Below are 21305 nucleotides of genomic sequence, written 5' to 3'. Positions count from 1 at the left end.
GAGCACACATATTGAAAAATCAATGCAATGCAACGCATTACTTCCATGGTGGTCAGGGAATCAAATGAGGTTTCTCCGTAGGGCTGGTTACTTCAAATTGAAGTTTTGAGTTATGTAGCAGGATGTCAATAAAAAGCTGAATTATTGATCAACGGGTGCGTGTCTTTTGTAAATGCACGTGAAAGTCACAAAAAGTTAGCATTCTTCCCTAAAAAAATGGGCAGTGTTAAGCCCATACATCAGTAGCATTGCCAACGGACCCCGATGTCAGTAAAGAGGTGGGAACGCAGGAGCCTGCAGTTTGTGCCATTCGTCAAGTTACAATTTCAATGTGACATTGACAGATTTATGCTTAACGCTTGGTGGATCATCAGTCTTATTGTTTATCCATCACGATGAAATGCATGTTATGGGAATTTGCGTACATGACTGGATATTAAAGCGAACCTAATCGGCTGTGAGCCTAATTTGGCTGCAGACTCTAAATGCACATGCCAAACGAGAATGGCACGGTTTGTAAGCTGATCATTTTACAACGGAGCTGATTTCGCTCGAATCATTCCCAAAACAAGAATGCATCCCACTGATTGGCATAATACTCCGGCTCCAAATTTGGCTGCGCAGCTCGCATTCCGAGTAAAAATTCACCCAAAGCAATGGCTGTTGGGTTGACTGTACCGGGTGAAACACATGCTTTGCAAATTTTGCAGTTAACAAGTTTTTGCAAACAAGCCCAGCCACATGCTTGGGTGGCTGGCACACTCATGCTCTCTCTCGGCAGACAAAGGAAGTGCCGCCTCCCTGGGGCGATACTGAGTGATTCAATGTCACCCAAGCAGGCCGGCAATGGCGGCAGCCTTCAAAGGTTGCAGCCGAGCCCGGTATAAAAGCCAGCAGTGTTGCCACCGACGCACAGTCACTCTCTGCTCCACCACCAATCATGAACAAGGTAAGCCCGGTGGTGTCGGTGTTCATGGGGCCGGCTGAAATCTGACGATTCGGCTGGGTGGAGTTGCATCGTTTAGAAGGATGTTTGTTGACTGTGCTTGTTTCGTGATCACGTCTGTATCTTCATGTCATATCATATTGTCCACGGCGTATTGGTGTCACTGGCTTATGCAGTGCGTACAATGTGTAGAGTAACGGGTTGAAACTTGGTGCGTTCCCAGAGCACCGTTTCCGGGCACCAAAAACAACATTTAATCTGTTTTTGTACCCTGAACTTGACGATTCAGCTGGATGGAGTTGTACTGTTTAGATGGATGTAAGCAGTTTTCGATGCGTGGCAACTCTGTGCACTGTTTGGCTGTTTGCTGTTTCTCTCACAGCTCTCGCCATCTCACTATCGTTTCACTGCGGTTTCCAGTTTTTCTTTGTGCTCTCGCTGGCCGTGGTGGCCGTGGCGGCCGCTTCTGATGCGGACCTGGACCAGGACGAGTCCATCGCCGTGGCCAGCTACGCCGCCCCCGCCTACGGTGGAGGATACAGCTACGCCGCTCCCGCCTACGGCTACACCCGTAGCTACGTTGCCCCTGCCTACGGTCTTGGCTACGGCAGCGGCTACGGTCTGGGCTATGGACGCAGCTACGGTCTGGGCTACGGCAGCGGCTATGGTCTCGGCTATGGACGCAGCTACGGCTACGGCAACGGCTATGGTCTCGGATATGGCTCATACGGCTACGGCAATGCCGGCTATGGTCTCGGCTACGGCCGCCGCTCTTACGGTTACGCTGCGCCGTCTTACGGATACAGCCGTAGCTACAGCTACTCTGCTCCTGCTTACTATGGCGGCTACAGCAGCTACCACTAAAGAACCCAGCGCGAACAGCGAAGGTGAAACTTGAGTACTCTCATGATTGTGACTCCGCGTTGGAGGACTTGCCTGACTAGCGAGCCTCATGGTTTGAGTTGTCATGTCTAATACACACTATCGATTGTGAACATCACGTCGTTTGCTTCAACTCGTTCTTTGCTGTACCTTGAGGAAGATAAGCATGAGGGAGGATTGTAGAATTATCAAACCCTCACAACAAACAGCTGCGACTGTTCAAGGGCAGACGAGCGACTATCTACACAGACATGGTAGTGCATACGTCTGGGAAGGAAAAACCAAGATTCGTCTGATATATTACCCCAAGCCATCATTTCCTAGAATCTTTGTATACTTATAGCTTCCTTGATGATGTGGTTGCAGCATTTGATTTGCGTCACCATTTCCTAAGCATTGGTCCAAGCCTTAAATTCTAGTGTACTACGATATATTGTTTAGACCACGTCGTATTTTCGGTATATACTAGCGTATATGTTGTCATCTGGTGTCTGCCTCTTGTATAGGGCATGTGCTTCGGATTTAGGCATTTGTGTTTTGTTTTGCGTAGAGATAACGCCCACGGCTGAAAAGTGTTCGTGCAAGGGCAGAGGAAAGGCTACAAAGGAAGTTACAATAGCTTCATGTTTGGATATCTTTTTCGTTTTAGCAAGGTATTCTAATCTTTGGAAGCATTTATAACGCAAGCATTTAGACACATTTGTTTATTTCAAACAATGCAGAACACATACGTTGGACGGAGTAAGGCAAATTAAAGTATTATTTTCATTGAGCTGAGCAGTGAGTCAAATGAGATTTTTCGCGGAGGGTTGGCTACTTCAAACCGAAATTCTCAGCTTTCCGAGAGGGTTTTAAGAAAACTAGTGTCATTGTTTAAATCATATGCGTCTGATGTAACAGCAAGTGAAAAGCTCAAAAAGGAAGGAGGCTGTCTTAAACGGACTCGAGAAGTGAAAACGAATTCATGACGTCGTTTTCATCTTGCGCCTTCACAATCGTTCGAACCAAATACACCAATGCCTATCATAGCAGTTTGCGTCGAAAGGAACGGAGCTGGCTGCTGAAGCGGTGCACCTGGCGGTGGTCGTTTGGCACGCGAGAACAGCATGGCGAACAGCACCGGCTGCTTCTTTGATGCGGTCATTTGATAACTTTTTCCTGCATTTTGTTGCCTTCTAGCTACAGCAAGAATTGCATGGTCTTGTGGTTGCTGGTAGGTCTTTGAGCTGGAGAGAAAAGAAGCAAATTGGGCTGTCTTGAAAGCATGTGATCCGAATCCATTTTTTGCAGAAGAGAGCTTTTTATCACCAGGTATCCTTTGTCATCCTTAGTGGCTCCCCTTACCAAGTTTGCTTCCCCTTTGACCCAAGAAACTAAAGCGTCCAGAATTCGGAAGGAAAGCATCAGTTCAATTACACAGACTAAGATATATGTGAGGCGCAAGTATGTATCTAAATGTAGGTCTAACAGTGTTGTCATTCCGACAACCTGATAGAGAATTTCTCATGTTTTCCTGCCGCACCTTGAAACCCGTTCGAGGGCAACGATTGTAAGGCCTGTTGAGACCCGGTGACGTTCATTTTTCAAACCTCAAATACATGCTCTCAAAATCACAATCAATAAAGGTTTCGGAGGTACTCAGGGACAGAGGCGTGGGAATCTGCCAAAAACTGGCAAAACGAGCCTCCTGTAGTCTGTATATGATAACTTGTAGCGTGTAATCTCTCCTCCCAGTACCAAGGTAACATTTTTCAAAAAGACCTGGGAGGGGCAAAATGTCATGTTTTTTACGCACATGCGTCATGAGCATGATCGAGATGTAATGTGCGCTTTTGCAAGGTGTTAGTCAATGAGGTAGAGACAGAATACTCATAGGCAAAAAGCACAACTCTTTCGAGCTTATGCGTTCCGGTGATCAATGGTGGTATTCATGAAACCATCGACAGGGCAAGAAACGAACGCAGGAAAGCGAACGATTATGCATTTATGATAAGAACAGATGGTTCCATATTTGATCATGCATAAAACACCTTTACTTCATACGCATAGATGTCTTTGGGCATTTTGTTTTAGTATCCACAAATGTTCAGTGATAGTTGGAATTGTATATCGGAGTATTTCGTAGTGTTTGCAGTAAATGCATGTTCTGCCGTCTAGTAAAAGACATGTTAGTGAATGCTGAAAATGTAAACTGCATTGATAGCATATCTCATGTTCGTGATTTATTGTGCACGTGATGTATCCAATGATTCATTGTTAGTCACCCGATGAAGAATTGCATTCCTAAATATAGAAGCATTGTTGATATATTTTTATGTTTGCAGTTATATGAGCCTAAACATAATGGGTGATTGTTTACAATGATGCTCTCTTTCGAATTTCCTACATTAGTTAACCTTGCGACTCCCACGAAAACGAATGTCGTATTAACATGAATCGAATTGCGTTGTGTCATCTACTTGGGACTAGCCTTTCTAGGAATTCTTGACGCGGCGGAGCTGAGCTCCCCCCCCCCCCTCCCCTGCAAGGTATCCTGCATCTGACTGTCCGCAGGGGTGAAAAGCGTCGTACAATTTCAATAGCTTCCCAATGAGCTTGGATTTAACATGGTAGACCTAATATGAAGGAGATATTCAGTGTTGGCTACCCAGGTGCTGATGGAAATGCAATTCATTACAGCTACATTTTAAGGCAATGCAGCCAATCGATACATAGCCTGGCAAATAAAAAATAAGCCAATAAGCCGGTTAAGTCCTACTTAACAGGTGTGCGCGTGGTGGTGGCAAAAAATGCGCCGTCACAACAGAGCGTCTCCATCACAGCGTCTCCATCATAACAAGAGCGTCCGTCCTAAGTCCTACTTAACAAGTGCGCTGTCACAACAAGGGTGTCTCCATCGCGCGTCTCCATCACAACAAAGGAGCGTCTCCATCACAGCGTCTCCATCACAACAAGAGCGTCCGTCCTAAGTCCTGCCTAAGAAGTGCGCGATAAGTGCGTGATTGTATCCATTGAGGGTTATGACAGCGAAGCAGTCGATTGTAGCGCGCCAGCGTTTTGAGCAAACGTTTATAATTTCTTTACAGTTGTCTTTACAGTTGTCTAAACCGTAACTGTAACCGTAGGGGACTGGGAAAATGGAAGCCACCTGCTGGGCTACTGGGCCACGGGTAGCCGAGGGGCACGGGTGTGTCCACGCGGGTACAGAGCGTGGGTGGGAATAAAAGTCCGACCCATGAAGACCTCTACCTAAGAGGAGTGAAGCCATCTACGCAGTGCCTCGAATGCAGGTCTTCCCCGAAGACCTCTAACTAGAGGTCTTCTAACTGAGTTAGAGGTGTTGCGTAAGAGTTAATCTACCATGTCGGTTCCCTTTAAGTTAAAGACAGAACTTTAACACTTGGTGCCATTGTTCGCGTTGGTGCACATGCCACTTGACCGAGTCCGTGCCCTGAGCATTGAAGACGCCTGCTTTTGCTAGAGCATTGGCTCAAATGCCTGCCCGAGGTTCAACCGCCGCCTCCTCGTTCATGGCGTTACCGATACGTCTCGGGCGGTGCCTCGCATGCAGCAGCAAACCCGACTCCATCAGGGGCGCAGCCAGGAATTTCTCAAGGGGGTGGAGCTTGGTTCAGGGAGCGGGGGGGGGGGGGGTGAAGTTTGATGAGCACGCAAACACTGCAACCATTGTACAGCTCAGCCCCATCCCGGCACCCCCACCGCCCAGGGAGGTGCCCTGGATCCGCCCCTGCCAGACGGGCGTCGCGGCCTCTGGACGGTCACACGCATTTGCAGCCGGAACACCCCCACGGGCTCTGCTGTCCGTGACTTGTGTGTTTGGGCGCCTAAGGTTTTCTGAGTCATCATTGGCTGGCGTGACGCCGGCCCAGGCATTAATACTGACGGCAGTCAAGGGCGTTCGGTGGTCAGTGCGCACCAAGCGTAGAATGGCAAACACTGTGATAACGGAAGACCAGTGGCGTATGCGTGCAGTTAGCCCGTTCGTCGTTCAGCGTGGATTCAGTTGATAGGACACAATTCAAAACAGTATGAATTAGAGCCGCTGCGACACTTGTTTCTCATCAATGCTGCTGTCTTGCTTCCTAGTCGAGACCTCCAGTCGCATTGGGATGTCGTATTTTCTATCCGGTCGTACGATGTGAAGGCTCTGCATAAACAGCCTGTCAATACATGAAAACCTAATGACCCAAACGGCAATTTGCCTGGGGAAAGATCCGGAAAGTTTGGGAGACCCCAAGGTCCCCAACCAGCTTGGGAAATGCTTCGAGGTTTTGAAACGTTTACCCATTGAGCACCGCCATCGACAGCTGCTTGAGAAAACTTGGTATTTTCCCGAACCTTCTTGACCTTCATATTTGCGACCTGCTTAGGCAAGTCACTTTCAGTGCGTTAGCGCCATAGGCAGCCCGAAGCACGCTCCGGACACTCTGAGCAGGGAACTGAAGGAAGACAGTCCAAAACAGATTGGGAAACCTAATTAAAGCGCTTCATTTTTTTTAGCTGACCTCATGCATTTCCCAACCGGAAATTTGTATAGCGATCGCCATATCCCTGATGGGATCAGACCGAAATCCCCGCCTGGGTGTGCACAAGCCAAACACGATCGGATGTTTGTCCTACGATCTTTTTGCCAGACAGTTCAGTGGGGAACTTAACGCGCCGTAAGAGTTTTGACGCGGCCCCCGGGCCAGGCTGACGCTCTTCGGCCACCTGCCAGGGGGCCTCTTCACGTCAGGGTCTTACCAGCCCAGCATACGTTCCCCAGACCATGGCAGCCTGGGCCGGCAGGTGTATTGCATGTCCCCTCCTGCATCATCGCTCTTGCAACCCAAATGGTTCACGTAAACCGGGTAGGGTCTAGGTCTTTCCCCCGGCTCCTATCATCATCACGACGATTTCTACTCGCCGTTCCTTACCATTCTCTCGAGCAACTCCCGCCGTTGCCTGCGCAACAGATGATCCTCTCTTGGGCTGTGCTGTGTGTCCGTGTTAACGAAGGGCTCTCGTCTCAGACGCAGGCAGTGGTCAGATACCCGTATGCCTACTGATACCTAAATCCATGATCTCACGTAAAGTTTTTTTTTTACCGACGCATGGCCCAGCTCCCAGCCACGCGACATGCGCCAGCTCTTAGTCGCCCGGCATGCCCTAGCTGTCCGCCACACAGCATGCCCTAGCTCTCACCTTTTCCCGCAGAAAAGTATTGGTAAGAATAAGAAGCAAAAATCCTTCTTTCTCGTCCTAAAACGGGTGCTGATTCATTGATTTTTGTAAGCACACGCAGGCACGTAATCAAAGTTTTCCTCGGGGATACCCGAATGTTGAGACTTCTCCAAATTTCGGCGAATTTCAAGCAAATTACTACGAAAGAGTTCGGTATCTAGGGTAGATGTATTGTATGATTAGGGGTCACTGCCTCCTTCCCCCTTGGTGACGTCACTGAGGATGCAGCACGCAGACTGTTTAAATAGAAACATCGTTGGATCTTTTGGCATGTTGCTTATACCAGTTTTCAGCTTTACGAGACCTCATAATTTCATTGCTTCAACGATTTACATATGCGTCATTATTTGCAGCACTGGTCATGAAAGCCTTACGATAGTTATAACGCTTTCTCATCGAATGCGGTGAACTTTTGCGAAGGATCCCGCATCGATATATAGAAAATACTGGGCCACAAAAGTGATAACAGCCTTTTTCACCCACGAAGACGTGCTTCTTTTTTAGTAACTTGGACAATTGTGTATGATGGCGCGAGGCGACACTGAATAGAAAACAGAACGGATAAGGACGTTACTTTTAAGCTAAGAGTTAACACCAGAAACCAAAAGCTGTTATCGTTGTCATTGTACCTTGTTGCATGAGCTCAAAATACAAACTACATCAAACTCCGGCTACAGCACTGGAATTCACATAAACACCACGGCATCGCACGCGAGCCTGCAACGCGACGGAACCGTCGCCGGCTGCGTCGGCTAGTTGAGTTTCCGTCCGCCAGGTGTCAGCCCGTTCGGGCGTCACCCGCACGTCGAGGTCGAGCCAGGGCGCGGCCTTCCATGACTGCGGCCGGCCGTCGCCTAATGTCTCTTGCAAGGTGACACGCGACGGCGCAGAACCGGCAGAGAGGCCTATCTGCGGACGCCGGGCGGGGTCGATACACCGCTCTGGCCGCCAGCCGGATGCCGGAGGAAGGCCGGAGTTTACGGCACGTGACACGATTTTGTTGGTTGATTCGAGTCGACTGTCACAGCGTTTTGTGCCGGTGACTGATTATAACCGGCGCGCCGCCGCGCCCCCGCCCCTCCCCCCCCTCCCCTCTACATCCTGGGCGCCCGGGGGGAGTTGTGAAGGTCAGTCGCCGTGGTCAAGCTGGCAGGTTCATTACGGTTGCGTGCGACGTGCACTGGATTGTTGCGTGAAGCACATAGTGAAACAACGCCGTCTCGGCCTGCGTGCGCTCGATGATAGCGCGCGGGCGTGTAAGGTTACGCTGTAACGGTAGCAGATAAGTGGTACTTTCTTGTTCATTTAGGTGAGGCAGGAAATGATTGGCTGCGCGCAGCCACGACTCAAGAGTCTGGGAACACGGTGCACTATGTATGCATTTTGTGCCCTGAAGCCCAGGTGGGCATAGTGCTAGGTACAGCCTGGCGAGAGAGTACATCTTTGCCGCCGTATGAAGCCCATGCTAGCATTTCCGTTCTTCGACGACTTGGACAGGAATGGTGTTCATGCCTGCTGCGGTGGACTTGAGCACATTCTGTCCGTACAGGAGAGGCAAACCCATGAACTCCACTGATATTCTAAAAACGAGCACTAAGCTAGCCGCATGTTGTATTCCCTAACGATCACGGGTCTCCGGTGTGTCACGTGATGCACTGTTTCGTTGTTCTGATCGGGGATTATCGTAACACCTAAGGTTCGTAGCAACTAACGTGTCATCACAACTAATGAACGTTATGGGCTTTCCCAAATGCTATGATCTTCCCAAAAATCTCCACAAAATGACTTTCCCTCTCTTTTTAGAAAACTCGTGGAAAACATTGAGGCAGCCCTTTCATTGAGGGATGAGCGAGCATCTTAAAACGGAGAAGTGTTTCGCGGCGATTTCCGCAGTCCAGCCGCGAGGCAAGATATGTAACCCCACCCGGAAGTATGTTGTAGCATTTTTGTCATTGGAATGTAGGAATAAGCGACACTGAGAATGTTTAGGCTTTGCGACAGACTAAGCGTTTATTTTAGTGAAGTCTGTACAAAGGCATCTGATTTGCAGTGCAATGTTCGACGTTTTCTGAATGTTTCGCATTTTACACGTTAATTTGTATGCACCAGTCTTTCAAAGTGTGCGGACCGACTCGAGTCTCAAGAAGGGCTTAGATGACGAACAAATCCACGTCTTTGGCGAGTGGAGAGATATCTCAGGCAGCGTGAAGCCTTCTCCAGTTGGATTTCATGACGCTACATCAAACAACAATTCACTGCACGTCAGAGTTCAAGTGGTTGCCAGATTGCACAGGGGCTTAGATATTTTTGTAAGCAACACTGTACTCGTTCCACACTGCACTGCTGTGTGGCTTTGGGGGCATCTTCCGTCGCCCGATGCACAGCCCTCTTCCGGTGAGCTTCTGAACTAGTGTTTTGCTTTTGGCGTTCGCATCGGCAAACACAGCACCCATGTAGGCTCCTGTTTCAGCACCGCAAGGAATAGAGGTGATGTGAAACATGCACAAAAATTTCATTCCTTAAGTTGTTCCGTGCGTGCTGTTTCATTTCATTCCTTTATTTTCGTCTTCATTTCTCGGCAAATGCGGAACATGGGTGCGTGGTTCACTTGAACTGATGTTACAGAGAATGGCGAGCACTAAGGTTTCTTCGCCCCGCCGTTCCCGTACCCAGTGGCGAGACCACGGGTCATCTAAAACTGCTTTGTCTTATCGATGGAACAGGGCACAAACTGTGATTCCAGCAAACGGGCTTTTAGTTACGTCAGGTGCAGAACAATAGCAACCATCACTATTTTGGCATATTTTGTTCAGCTGACGCATTCGTACCGCCATTGCTTGTGAAGTATGCGTTATCCAAAGCATACAAGATGGCAGACGTGCCCCCACCCCCGCCCCCACCCTCTGCCTCTCCTAGCCCGGAGGAGGTCTTTCGGGCCGGTGTTGTTGCTCCCGTTGTCATATAGGTTGCCGCTTTTCCACTTCATATTTTTTGGCGACCCGTGTGTATGGACGTCAGCTGCAAGCATTGATCATCAGCAGATGCAGCGTTGGCTGTTTTGAAGAGCGCAGAACACCGGAACACCAAGGCTCGAACGTTTGAGCCTGCAGTGCCACCGTTACCAAACGGAACGCAATGCGGGCTTGCTGAGAATGAGAGCAGCCTAGAGCAGGAGGATGGCTGGCTCTAGGCCTGGCCGCCTCACCCAAAGAGAAGCTCTCGGAGCGCCGCTGGATGTAGCGGACTCCCATATATTGCGGTGGTAAAGGCAAAACTTAACAGACACATTTTAATGCTAGGGGTGAACGACTGACGAGAAGAATAATTGGTGGTGGTGTGTATGGAAGAATAATTGGTGTGTACCCCGCAAGCCATCGTGTTTTATTTAATCATGGTGTAAATATAGTTCCATCAGGGGCGCTGCAGCAGTAGGGCAAGCACAAAGAAGCAGCCAGCGTCTTGTTGCACTTCAGCTGACATCTCCATTGGGAGGGCAGTGGCCTCAGCCCTGCATCGGTAGCAACATGATCGAGAAGTCAGCGCTCATTTCATGGCAGTCAGTGCTTTCTTTTCGCAGCCACGGCAAGCACCCCGTACACGCTGCATAGGTAAGACGTGCATCCGAGGGACACACTGCATAGGTAAGGTTTGCATCCGCGGAACACACTGGAGCGTGCGTCCCCAGGCGAGCCGACCGCTGTCATGCAACGGCTTTGCTGGCAGTACAGTGCTGCCGAAAACGTGACTCATAACTGTTCGTACTTGTCCACCACAGCGAGTGCTGCTGATATGGTTGCACTTACTATGGAGGCGTGACGTCATACCCGTCGAGATCAGTATTTACGTGTCCAAAATCACGTCATGAAAACTAAAATGGACAACCAGCAGGGCTAACATTCAATTCTAAAATCTAGGAACGCCCATGTTGCTAGCATGCTGCAGTTTTAAATCACCTATCGACACATGTATACACATATCACACACACACACACACACTCATGTATACACATCACGACACACATACCGCCCTTCCATTAGGCCATAACCTCTACCAACGGAAACCAGAAATGATCCTAGACAAGTTTAACAACGAACAATATTTTAGCCTATCTTTCGTATCTCGCCAATAACCCGTTTACGATGCCAGCGATCATTGCTTACAACCACACCACAGAATAGCAATGAGATGTACCGAGCGTGTCATAACTCGCCTGAAGCTGGGACACACAGTGAGACATCTCGTGCCGCCACCAATTCATAACAGCATATGGTCTCGCATTGTCACTCTTTCCATATAAGCACAGCACTAGTCCAGGAGCACCAGACAGCACCAGTCCAGGAACACCAGACGGCACCAGTCCAGGAACATCAGACAGCATCAGTCCAGGAACACCAGACGGCATCAGTCCAGGAATACTAGACAGCACCAGTCCAGGAACACCAGACGGCACCAGTCCAGGAGCAACAGCTCGGAACATCGGGTCAACGTGGCGCTCCTTACGTTATCGTACTCTGCTGAAGGCGCTGTCTATCGTGGCACCCCTCCAATGGTCCCGTCCAGTGTGGCACTCCTCCGACGATCTTGTCCAGTGACACTCTACCGAAGATTCTGCCCAGCGTGGCACTCCGCCGAAGATTCTGCCCAGCGTGGCACTCCGCCGAAGATTCTGCCCAGCGTGGCACTCCGCCGAAGATTCTGCCCAGCGTGGCACTCCGCCGAAGATTCTGCCCAGCGTGGCACTCCGCCGAAGATTCTGCCCAGCGTGGCACTCCGCCGAAAATCCTCTCCAGCGTGGCACTCCGCTGAAGATCCTGACCAGCGTAGCACTCCACAGAAGATCCTGACCAGCGTGGCACTCCGCCGAAGATTGTGTCCAGCGTGGCACACCTCCGAAGATCCTGCCAAATGTGGCACTCCGCCGAAGATTGTGTCCAGCGTGGCACACCTCCGAAGATCCTGACCAGCGTGGCACTCCGCCGAAGGTTGTGTCCAGCGTGGCACTCCACCGAAGATCCTGCCAAATGTGGCACTCCTCATGTCACCGCGCACCTCCCCGTCAGAAGCGCATGCCGCAGCAGTTGCTGTCCGGCATCGCCACCATGCCGTCACACATGCTGTTCAGCAGGATGTCCTTGTAGTTCTCCAGCGCGTAGTCACCCACGTGGATCTGGTCGTGGCAGAGGAAGCCCCACTCGTTGGGATGGCCAAGTGCGCGGCACATCTCGTGGTACCAGATGGCGACGGGCAGATGGGAGGACCAGATGTGCACACCAGGGTACCGCCTCCTGCAACGAAGCCGTCAGGTGGGCGGTGGTGGTGGTGGCGATCGTTGTGGTGCTGACGATTGGAGTAATGATCGCTGGAATGATTAATTATCATGGTACTTAATATGTCCTACAATGGTAGCCCAGTCCTGCTTTTGGCCCTTTTTGACGTACCTTTAGGCTTTGGCCTGCTGTTATTTCAACAATCACGATTTACCATGATACCACAGTGCTCATATCATGCTGATAACAAGCGTCATGGCCGTTATAGCAATTACCGCGATTATATTGACATTGGTGCTGATGACTAATACCATAATGTCTTATAAGGGTCAAGACGCATATGGTTACATTACTCAGAGTTGGTGATTATAGTGCGTATTTAGCAAAACATGCTAAGCACGGGTACAGCAGCGCACATAACAAGTTAGATCAAACACAAACCCCATGTGGTGCGATTACAACCTCTATCAAAGTTGGGCGCGCAGCCACTAGTTTCACTCAATATAAAACAATATATAACACGATACATAACAACATAGAACTAAGAATAAATAGAACACAATACAAACAAAATAAATAAGCATAATAACTGAACATCCGACACCAAAGGCGCTGCATGCCTTCCAAATTCAGAATAATTTCCTGATGACTCCCAGAACGGACAGCTCCCAGAACAACTCCGTATGACTCACTCCGGTAAACAGTCACATGGCTCACCAGCCAGACCTCCGAATGACTCTCAGAACGGAGACAGTCACATGGCTTATCAGCCAGATCTCAGGATGACTCACAGAAAGGAAACAGCCACCTGGTTCATCAGCCAGACCTGTGGATGACTCACAGAATGGAGACGGCAACCTGGTTCATCAGCCACACGATCTCGGGGTGCATCCGTACGAAGCCTCCGCCAGCGTCTTCCATCATCGGCTCATTCAAGGCCCACACCACCTGCGGCGCAGCACAGGGGCATGTGAGAGGATGCAGCCGCCTGCCGCGCTCTCGTCGGAGTTCATAGCACTGGACCAATCCCGCCGGAGACACGGCGCGGGTGGGCACACCCAGGTGAGCCGCCTGCACCGCCGCACTCGTGCAGGCGCCGACGGAGGTTTGCCTAGCCAGTACGCTCTTGCCAGCTTGCCTATTCCCCCACCTCCACAGAGCGTGACGGGGTGGGTGATGGCTCCACACTGGCTGATTCTAAGCTTGGCGCAAAGGTCCTACGAGAAGCAATCGCTGCTTGGAATAAATTTTAAGTTTGCTGGCCGTGTGTAGACGTCGCCCTGAGAAATGGGGTCAATACGGCACCTATATTCTCTGGTGATAGCTGTTCAGCGCGCCGTGCAATCGCGCCCAGTTTTTCAATACCAGGATTCATCGCAATGTTTTGATTTCGAAAATATGCATTTAACATTTCTGCCTTCGTAAAGCCATCTTTTTAGGATCATAACCCAGTAATCGACGGTCAACGCGAGCGGCGGTCGGCAACTGACGGATCCACAGATCGCGGGCGGTGGCCGGCAACCGACGGATCCGCCGATCGCGCTATCGGTCGCGACTATACATTGATGGATTTGAGCATCACACCATGTGCGCAAACACGCAAATATACATGTCAATATGCCCATAATAAGACAAGAAACATGCCATTCGAAGTTGTATGCTGTTAAATGGCGTTTTTGTAAATATGGGCATGTGGGGATGAATAGGCTGATATTCAGGCAAATTGACCTTTGACATGGCTTAGTGTGGTTAGTCACTGACCTAGCAGTGTCAACTCAGCCGCGAGATGTCGCTGAGGTCAATTCGCTGTTTTTTCCGTGAGCTGTTTTCATTTTAAGTTTGGAAATAACAAGGGGTTGCATCGCCCCTTTGATTTGTTTTGCGTTATGAAAAACGGCACTTCGGGGCGGGGGTTCAAATAGCATGTTCAGTTCGTCAACGTCTCTCTCCAGTGGGTCACAGTTCACAGTAAGTCAAATGACCGATTCTCCAAACCTCCAATTTTCTCTCCAAGTTTTCTCCAATCGTTTTGGAGCATCCAGCCCTGTTGCTGCAGGAAAAATTGAACAACAGAACGGTCCGAATCAATATCTTCTTGTGCATGCTATTCAGCTGAGAGTGCACTGTGCTGATACGGCGCGCCTGTATTACAGACCTACGCTTAAACTGGGTAAAGATAAAAAATGTAAGCCCTTCAGTTTTTGCCATTATTTTCCAAAACTTAAGCGCATGTCTGAAAAACTAGCATGGATCATCGTTTTTACAGAGCTGGTTTCTTTCCATAACTGCATTGAGACCTATATGTACCGTGTTAGTTCAGCAGTGTTTTGGAAGACGCCAAGTAGCTCGCGAAGACATTGGTTGAAAATGACCGAAGCCATTTTGATCATTTGGTAACTGAGCATTTCTCACTTTGCCAAGGTGAAAAATACCAAAACGCAGTTTCAGACAACATTGAGATGCCATTTCAACACTGCATACACATAGGTTATGTAGGCATTTATATGTATGATGCATACAACGGGTATATATACACTACAGTGTTGTAGCAATATGTGGTGTGTAAACTGTATGCGAGGTGTAATGTATACCCAAAGTGTCATGGCCGTAATACACACACACACACACACACCACACACACACACACACACACACACACACACACACACACACCACACACACACACACACACACACCACACACACACACACACACACACACACACACACACACACACCCACACACACACACACACACACACACACACACACACACACACACACATATATATATATATATATATATATATATCTATACATATGTATATGTACTTACAAAGCTGCACAGGTGTATATGTGTCCGTTCCCAGCAGTACCGAGTGCCACGGGACCCCGTCCCATTCTGTGCCTCTATTGTCAACAGATCTGGCATAAAATTTCATTACAAGCTCATAAAAGCTCATACATACATCGCAAATCCTCAATGAGGCATAAATATCCCGCAATGATTGGGTTGCACAATCCGGTAGATATTAACACTCCAACTGTTTGCTCTTGCTTACTTGATCCTGTGTTTGATATTTTCTTCTAGCGTAACCAACAGCAAGGCAAACCCAATTCTCCCTTTCGGGGATGTTTTTTACCCTTCTGGTAAAATAGCTTATCATAGCTTCTCATCTATCATAAAATAGCTTATCATAGGCTTATCCGCGCGTGTCACTCCAGTTTAAACACTGCCTAATATCCTCCATAACGAGTATTGATGCAGCTTATCTAGATTAAAAACACACCCTCTGCGGCGCGAGCTGGGACCGTCAACGGTACCGTCACGCCCAAGCTGGGCCAGCTGTCCAGCAGCTGGCGCGAGCAGCTGCTTCCATCTGACGGCCGACACCGACAGCTGCAGCCCGCGCAACGCGCTGTTCGTGATAGAAACGCCACACGGTGTGCATGCCGCCGTTGGCAGCAGCAGGTCCGGAACAGCTGGCAGCTGGCAGCTGCGCAGTAGCCTGGCGCAACGCTTTTGTCCATGTACTTATCGTCCATTTGGTTACGGGACGGTATGTCTGGAGAGAAGTGAGGCTAGGTCAGTGGTCCACAAGCGATTTGCTTATGGTTAGTAAGGCTACTGGTCAGTGATTCACAAACGATTCGTTTAAGGTAAGCATGCGGTAGGTGGCGAATTTTCTTGCTTGAGGCCCAGCGCCATCACAGAAATATCCTTGGGTTAACTGACATTTTCCGCTCTGGTTGGCTCTGGAACGGCATCAAGTTGGGGCGTTTTATTTGCAGTTTAAAATTGTGGAATTTGCAAGTCAAACTGCAACGAGCGCCTCAAAAGCTTTTCCAAAAGAAGCTGGTCAGAGATGTGGTTGCAATGTCAGTGTGCCGGCCATCACAGTCATTTGTCACACTTTCCAGAAGTATCGGCAGCGTTGAAGGGAAATTAGTAATGAATGTGCCCATGGGTGCTGCAAAAAATGCAACGACAGAAGATAACTCGCGAGCCTATGTAAAAAATCATTGCATGCGAGCTTTATCACGCGACGCTTAAAGGTCATATGCTCGATTCTCTCTTCTTCAGAAGACCGGCAAAAGTACTTGAAAAGATCGTTTTGAGATAAGCGTCAGTGTTTAAGTATAACTAACTTCAAAGCCTCGTGTTCACTACTACCAGCAGAGGAACTCTCTGCTCAACAAAATATTTCGAGCGATTTGATCTCTACATGAAAGTGTTTTGTGGCAGTTTGCTCACAGTGATTTTCGTCTGTTGCTATGTGAGGAAGCTGGACGCTCCAAAATGATGTGCTGAAAATGTCACATCAGATATGTTCTCAACGTGTGTGGCAAAGGATCTCGGAGAGAGAAAAAGTTTAGCATAAGCGTTTCCTATTCACGTGTTTTAGGCCTATTCTCTACTGCGAAAATTGTCTATACGCATCCTTTTTTCAAGTAGTTAGTTTTACCCACTACGCGATATGACAAATCAAGCCCTCGGGCTAAAATTAATGATAACTTACTGAAGTAAGCCGAGTTGATTTAATTATTTATTGTATATGGACTCGGTGGCGAACCACATACATTCCTTTGTCCATGGTTCGATGCTTCATTGCGCGAGCAACATCTATTTTGCCCAAGCGCGTAAGAAATCGCGAAAGAAGCACTTACCGAAGTAACAAAGATCGCCTTCTTGTTTGTAGCTGCACCAGTGGTCTCTGCCATGTGGTGTCTCTCCTGGCTCGTAGGTTCTGTTGAATCTCTCCAAGCAGTTGTCTTTTCCACGGCGAATCTCCCTGAGACGCGGTGAGATCTGATCAAGGCCTCTGCTAGCCTCCGGACGCTTCAAAGGTCACCCAAAACGATAAGGTTCAGTCTCAGCAACCAATTGCGCATGATACATTCATCGCGCAAAGTACTGCATGCTTTTGGGTTTTGTAGGGGCCGGTAAGGAGGGCTTACGTCATCTGACTATCTATAGAATCTTGCATTTACATACCAAATGAAATTTATACTCACTCACCACGCGCGACCTCATGCTAAGGCGTGCGCATCTTTTCAGCCTCGGCCTCGTGAGTGGCACAGCGAAGGCCAGCACGGTCGTGCATCGTCACATGACAATACCTCTCTACGTCACAGACAATGCCTCTTTACGTCACACGAAAATACCTCTCCACGTCACATGACAATGCCTCTCTGTGTCACAAGGCAATATCTTTTTACGTCACACAACAATGCCTCCCTGCGTCACGCGGCAATGCCTCCCTGCGTCACATGACAATACCTGTTGCGCAAGTCCATTTTTTGCGTCACACAACAATACCTCTCTGCGTCACGCGGCAATGCCTCCCTCCGTCACCTGGCAATACCTCTGTGTGTGACATTACAGTCCACCTCTGTGTCACGTTACAATATCTCTCTGCGTCACATGACAATACCTCTGTGTGTGACATTACAGTCACCTCTGTGTCACGTTACAATATCTCTCTGCGTCGCATGACAATACCTCTGTGTGTGACATTACAGTCCACCTCTGTGTCACGTTACAATATCTCTCTGCGTCGCATGACAATACCTCTGGTGTGACATTACAGTCCACCTCTGTGTCACGTTACAATATCTTCTGCGTCACATGACAATACCTCTGTGTGTGACATTACAGTCCATCTCTGTGTCACGTTACAATATCTCTCTGCGTCACATGACAATACCTCTGTGTGTGACATTACAGTCCATCTCTGTGTCACGTTACAATATCTCTCTGCGTCACATGGCAATACCTCTGTGTGTGACATTACAGTCCACCTCTGTGTCACGTTACAATATCTCTCTGCGTCACATGACAATACCTCTGTGTGTGACATTACAGTCCATCTCTGTGTCACGTTACAATATCTCTCTGCGTCACATGACAATACCTCTGTGTGTGACATTACAGTCCACCTCTGTGTCACGTTACAATATCTCTCTGCGTCACATGACAATACCTCTGTGTGTGACATTACAGTCCACCTCTGTGTCACGTTACAATATCTCTCTGCGTCGCATGACAATACCTCTGTGTGTGACATTACAGTCATCTCTGTGTCACGTTACAATATCTCTCTGCGTCACATGACAATACCTCTGTGTGTGACATTACAGTCCACCTCTGTGTCACGTTACAATATATCTCTGCGTCACATGACAATACCTCTGTGTGTGACATTACAGTCCACCTCTGTGTCACGTTACAATATATCTCTGCGTCACATGACAATACCTCTGTGTGTGACATTACAGTCCACCTCTGTGTCACGTTACAATATATCTCTGCGTCACATGACAATACCTCTGTGTGTGACATTACAGTCCACCTCTGTGTCACGCTACAATATTCTTGCGTCACATGACAATACCTCTGTGTGTGACATTACAGTCCACCTCTGTGTCACGCTACAATATATCTCTGCGTCGCATGGCAATACCTTTACGTCACATGTTAACTCCTCTCTGCGTCACATGACCATACCTCTCTGCGTCACATAACAATACCTCCCTCCGTCACGTGACAATACCTGTCTGCGCCTATGCGGGGGCTGACGAAGGCGAACAAGTTTCTGGCCCTGGAGTCGCCAATGAAGGTGGCCTTGTACCGCTGGAGCGCGCGCTGGAACCGCCGCTCCAGGCACTCGTGCGTCCGGCTGGATCGAAACAGGTCCGTCAGGAGCACTCATGTGTTCTTTGTCTGACCGTGGCGTCTCTCGAAAAAACAGTGTTATTTGCTATTCGTAAGTCAAATTCGCTTGCGCACATGGCAATGGCAGCTCGAATCCGCGTGAAGTTGACTGTCCGTTCAGGCTATTTTGCGTCTCTTTTCATTCGTGTAGCGCAAATATGGTTTAATAACGCATGTGGCAGCCCACAGCGGACGTTACCATGTATCGCCCAAATGCATAGTGCTGAACTACAAAAGATCGGAGGCATGCACTCTCTCTCTGCTGGCCGAACTCAAAGGACGCTCTGGGACCTTTCATCGGGAAAATGCAATTTTACAAATTAACGCAACGCCGACTTACTCTTTGTCGAAATGCTGTATGACACAGTAGGGCGCTCCCTGGTCGGGCTGGATGGCGGGACCGTTTTCTCTCCATTTTACCCATGCTGATCCCTCTTCAAAACACCGCACTGCAATTGTCGCCAAGCCTATTGGCCGCCGCCGACGTCTCGGCTGCGTTACCATGGTGACGCGCGACCGCAAGCATCGCTGTCAAAAGGGCCGCTAGCAGACACTGGACGACGAGTCTACGGCGGTCCGCAGGCCTTCGAGCATGGCTCAAGATGTCACGTGACGTTAAGGGCTGGTGAGCTTGACAGAACTAGGCGCGAGGTGAGTCGCCATCGCCTGAAAACAACAGGGGAAAGAAATGTGAGTGTCTTTTAAACATCCTCTTATTTAACTTCAGACACTATTCTAAAGACGGGAGTGTCTGAAAGAAATGAGCAGCCCTGCTCATCCCGGACGCGTTGTCGCCTAAGAAAGATGAAATCGCAAAGGGAAGGACAAATATAACGGTGCACCACACCATCAAGTCGGCAAGTATATTTACATGGAACTCTATCATGACAAGTTAAGATAGCCTTGCACGCACGGCGTCATCAATGCTTAGATGCTCTTTCTCGCCATCCGATCACATGACATTATTTCAATCGTCTTATCTTAATGTATTCAGCTTGACCCCATCACATGCAACCATGACATCGTACAACAAGCATCAGTCATTTGACTTCAGAAAACCATCTTCGCTGTGGACGTTTAGCGCAAGTACATATGTGTTCCGATACATCAGATGCATCGGATGTGTGTCAGATCAAACATCAGCTACATCGGATGTGTGTCATACCAAATGCATCAGGTACATTGGGATCTGCCTCAGACCAAGTACATCAGCCACATAGGATTTGTGTGTCGGACCAAATACATCAGCTACATATAATTTGCAGCAGACCAAATACATCAGCTACATCGGATGTGCGTCAGACTGAATAGATTTACGACATTTAATTCGCGTCAGACCAAATACATCAGCTACATCGGATGCGCGTCAGGCCGAACCATCTGCACAACTTGATCCCCAGCCTAGCGCAGCCTTCCACAGGCCTCACCCCACCACGACCCCAACACACGGTCGCCATTATCCACCCACCCAGCTCACCGTGCTCCTACTGAAATCTTCGCCGTGATCCCGTCCGACACCTCGTCGTGACGCCTCAGCGCAGCTGGCGCCGAGTTACTGGCGCAGCTGGCGCCGAGCTACTGGCGCAGCTGGCGCGCGCGGCGCGGGCCGAGTTGCCGCCGTGGCCGCCGTCCGCCTCTGCCCGGACCGTCGCAGCCGTGCACCTCTCGTTCGCTGACCGCCGCTGCAAGTTTTGCATGCGCAGAACGACGCGGCGGTCACCGACCCCACGCGGCGGTCCGCGGGATATGGTGACGTCACTGGGCCCGGGGTAGCGGGGCGGAGCAAGTCCGTCTTCGTCTTCGTCTTTGTGCTTTGCATGCTGGTGGATAGGGAGATGCTGGGGGAGTGATGCAGTTTCAGATTCACATTGTTTACATAGTTTCAGGTTAAACAAAAGAGACACAGATAAGCTCATCGTTCACGGGCATTGGCTCGTCAGTGAACACATCCACAACGGAAGCGAGCTGTGAATAGAATGTCAGATGGCAGGCGCCATTGGAGATCGGGGTCGTGCTTTGCAGCCAAGGCTCATTGCCCTCGATTGTATTCCAGTTCATAAACGGCCAGCTCATCCGTTCCTCGGCCATTCGTCCATAATGATCCTCGGGAATTACTTATTTGGAATGCGCCCGGTTGCTCTGGATTCGAACCGAAGCATTCCAATATTTGGACAGCTTTCTCGCTGACAGAGGCGGTGCCAGGGACTTCAAGCTGGGGGGCAGAATTTTCAGGGGGCCTCTTAGATAAAAT

The 21305-nt window shown here is 49.3% G+C and overlaps 1 protein-coding gene across 1 annotated transcript; it reads right to left on the bottom strand.

Annotated features, from left to right (window-relative positions):
• Positions 1 to 11937: 11937 nt before the first annotated feature.
• On the bottom strand, positions 11938 to 13273 carry LOC119100403 (uncharacterized). The gene is made up of 2 exons (XM_037223533.1): positions 13182 to 13273; positions 11938 to 12358 (listed from the first exon to the last, which is right to left on the bottom strand). The coding sequence occupies exons 1-2, from the start codon at positions 13262 to 13264 to the stop codon at positions 12130 to 12132; spliced, it is 312 nt and encodes a 103-aa protein (XP_037079428.1). The 5' UTR covers positions 13265 to 13273; the 3' UTR covers positions 11938 to 12129.
• Positions 13274 to 21305: the final 8032 nt, after the last annotated feature.

The sequence above is a fragment of the Pollicipes pollicipes genome, unplaced genomic scaffold, assembly GCF_011947565.3.
Source record: "Pollicipes pollicipes isolate AB1234 unplaced genomic scaffold, Ppol_2.1 Scaffold_1600;HRSCAF=1878_pilon_pilon_pilon, whole genome shotgun sequence".
NCBI lineage: Eukaryota > Metazoa > Arthropoda > Thecostraca > Pollicipedomorpha > Pollicipedidae > Pollicipes > Pollicipes pollicipes.
This window is presented reverse-complemented; position numbering and strand designations above follow the sequence as displayed.

Bases quoted from the DNA above. Each gene is read 5' to 3' on its own strand.
- LOC119100403 (XM_037223533.1), bottom strand. From the start codon at position 13,264: ATGATGGAAGACGCTGGCGGAGGCTTCGTACGGATGCACCCCGAGATC. The intron at 12,359-13,181 runs GTGAGTCATCCA...GCTTCGTTGCAG, and splicing joins CAGGTTGCCGTCTCCATTCT to GAGGCGGTACCCTGGTGTGC.